This window comes from Vulpes lagopus, chromosome 10 (genome assembly GCF_018345385.1).
Source record: "Vulpes lagopus strain Blue_001 chromosome 10, ASM1834538v1, whole genome shotgun sequence".
Taxonomy (NCBI): Eukaryota; Metazoa; Chordata; class Mammalia; order Carnivora; family Canidae; genus Vulpes; species Vulpes lagopus.
Window position 1 is genome coordinate 36,112,778 of NC_054833.1, and position 2,520 is coordinate 36,115,297.

Here is a 2,520-nt window from a genome sequence, read left to right on the forward strand (position 1 = left end):
CAGATCTAATCTATAGGGCTGTTGTGAGAAATAAAAAGGTATTAATTTTTTGTGCATTCCTTTAGAAACTTGGTTTTAGTAGGGGATGCTGGATCTCTACTGTGTTTGGTACATAGTAAGCACTCAATACAAGGAGCAAGTACTATTTTTCCCATGAGGCTTTGTTTCGAATTGTGCTTACAAAGATGTAACCAGAATGAAAGGTTAGGTCATTGAAAGCCACATCAAGCATTCTCAAATGCATAAACAAACATTTCTTCTTCCTTAGGGAGGATCACTCAGCAGTGATCCTGAGGGAGTCCCTACAACTACGTCACGGAGATCTCTAATCCCAGAATAAAACTCTTTCGTCCCCTGTTATCCATGGGCATTAGGAAAGGATGCTGTCTCATGCCTGGAATTTGGACAAGAGACTTGGGACAAAGCCACACTCAGAGATCAAGTTCTTGAGCTCAGCAAAACAATTAGAGGTTTTGATCCTCCAAGCAGAGGATCTGAGAGTAGAAGTAGCAGCAGAGGGTCTGAGCTCTGAGTTGTCACTTTCTGTTCACTGGGGCCATCTGAGTGTCCATGAAAGAGTTAGATGAGAGCCAATGGAGAAGAGCACTGTGACTGCAAGCAGAAGCAGGGTGAGTGTCTGTCTGACCTGGTCTGTCCTGTAGCAGAGGGGGTAAAAGCTCAAGCCCAGGAGCAAGATCACCCAAGTTCACCTTCTATTGTCACTCAGCAGCATTGGGACTTGTGCAAGTCCCTCAGGTTCAGTGTCCTCCTCTGTGAACTGGGGATAATCATAATGCCACATGGCACTTAGGACAGTGTCCATCCCATAGTTAGTACTCAGTGAACCTTCCCATCTGTGTCTTCTCCACGTCCCCCCCTGCACTTGCATGGCGTGTAGCCTCTCTCTGTCTCAGTGACTTGTTTCTTTTTCCCTTACAGACCCTCCTAGAGGACAATGGCTGCAGATAACGCCTCCTCTGTGACAGAGTTTATCCTGGCAGGCTTAACAGATGAGCCAGAACTCCAGATGCCCCTCTTCTTCCTGTTCCTAGGTTTTTATGTGGTCACCGTGGTGGGGAACCTGGGCCTCATAACCCTGATTGGGCTGAATTCTCACCTTCATATTCCCATGTACTTCTTCCTCCTCAACTTGTCCTTCATAGATTTTAGTTATTCCACTACTCTCACTCCTAAAATGCTAATGGGTTTTGTCTCAAAGAGAAACATCATTTCCTATGCAGGGTGTATGACTCAGTTTTTTTTCTTCTGCTTCTTTGTCTTTTCTGAATCCTATATCTTGTCAGCGATGGCATATGACCGCTATGTTGCCATCTGTAAACCACTGCTGTACACGGTCACCATGTCTCCTCAGGCGTGTGTACTCCTCATGTTGGCTGTTTATGGGATGGGGGTATTTGGGGCTGTGACCCATATGGGAAACATCATGTTTATAACCTTTTGTGCTGACAACCTTGTCAATCACTATATGTGTGATATCATTCCCCTCCTTGAGCTCTCCTGCAACAGCTCTTACATAAATATGCTGGTGGTCTTCATTGTTGTGACCATTGGCATTGGGGTGCCTATTGTGACCATTTTCATCTCTTATGGTTTCATTCTTTCTAGTATTCTCCACATTAGTTCGACCGAGGGCAGATCCAAAGCCTTCAGTACCTGCAGTTCCCATATAATTGTGGTATCTCTTTTCTTTGGATCAGGAGCTTTTATGTACCTCAAACCACCTTCTATTTTACCCCTTGACCAGGGGAAAGTGTCTTCCATATTCTATACTGCTGTGGTACCCATGTTCAACCCGCTGATTTATAGTCTGAGGAATAAGGATGTCAAAATTGCTCTGAAGAAAACATTAGGCAGAAAACTCTTCTCTTGAAATGATTGAGAAAGGAGATCCAAAGCTGTATTTATCAGAGTATTTCTTTTCTTTTTCTTTTTTTTTTTCAGTGAGGGAAACAAACTATATTTTTCTTATATACTTAGAGGAAAAATTTTAACTTGTTCTTAAGCATAAATGTTCCCTCTGCTCTTTATTCTACCCTAAATATTCTAATCATTTTTGTTTTATGAAAATAGTTTCACAGTCATAGAGAGTTAGTCTTGAATAGGCCTAAGGTATACTTTAACCTAGTCCTTCATGTTATGCATTACACACTGGAGACTCAGAAATACTTTGTAGGTTGTCCATGGGCACATATTTACCTCGTGCCAGAGCTGGGGCTCAAATCTAGGCCCTTGAGAACACTTTGCTCTTATTTCCTTCAGCCATGCTATTGTGATGTACCGATGTACCTTATTTCCTGACAGATTTCATTTGAAAGGTTTTTATTTTTATTTTTGCATTTAAAGAAATCTTATTTATTTATAGTGCTATGCAACTTTTTAAGAGTTAATCTTTGGAATGCTATTTTTGCAACAATTATAGTGGTGAAAAATGTGGTAATTTGATCTTGCAAAATGCTAAGGTTTAAGGTTTTTTGGTGGAGACTGAATTTCCCTATAGAA

The 2,520-nt window shown here is 41.5% G+C and overlaps 1 protein-coding gene across 1 annotated transcript; it reads left to right on the forward strand.

The window, feature by feature from the left end:
• The first annotated feature begins 955 nt into the window (after positions 1 to 955).
• On the forward strand, positions 956 to 1,891 carry LOC121500478 (olfactory receptor 8B12-like). The gene has a single exon (XM_041772201.1). The coding sequence runs from the start codon at positions 956 to 958 to the stop codon at positions 1,889 to 1,891; it is 936 nt and encodes a 311-aa protein (XP_041628135.1).
• The last annotated feature ends 629 nt before the right edge of the window (positions 1,892 to 2,520 follow it).

Bases quoted from the DNA above. Each gene is read 5' to 3' on its own strand.
- LOC121500478 (XM_041772201.1), top strand. From the start codon at position 956: ATGGCTGCAGATAACGCCTCCTCTGTGACAGAGTTTATCCTGGCAGGC.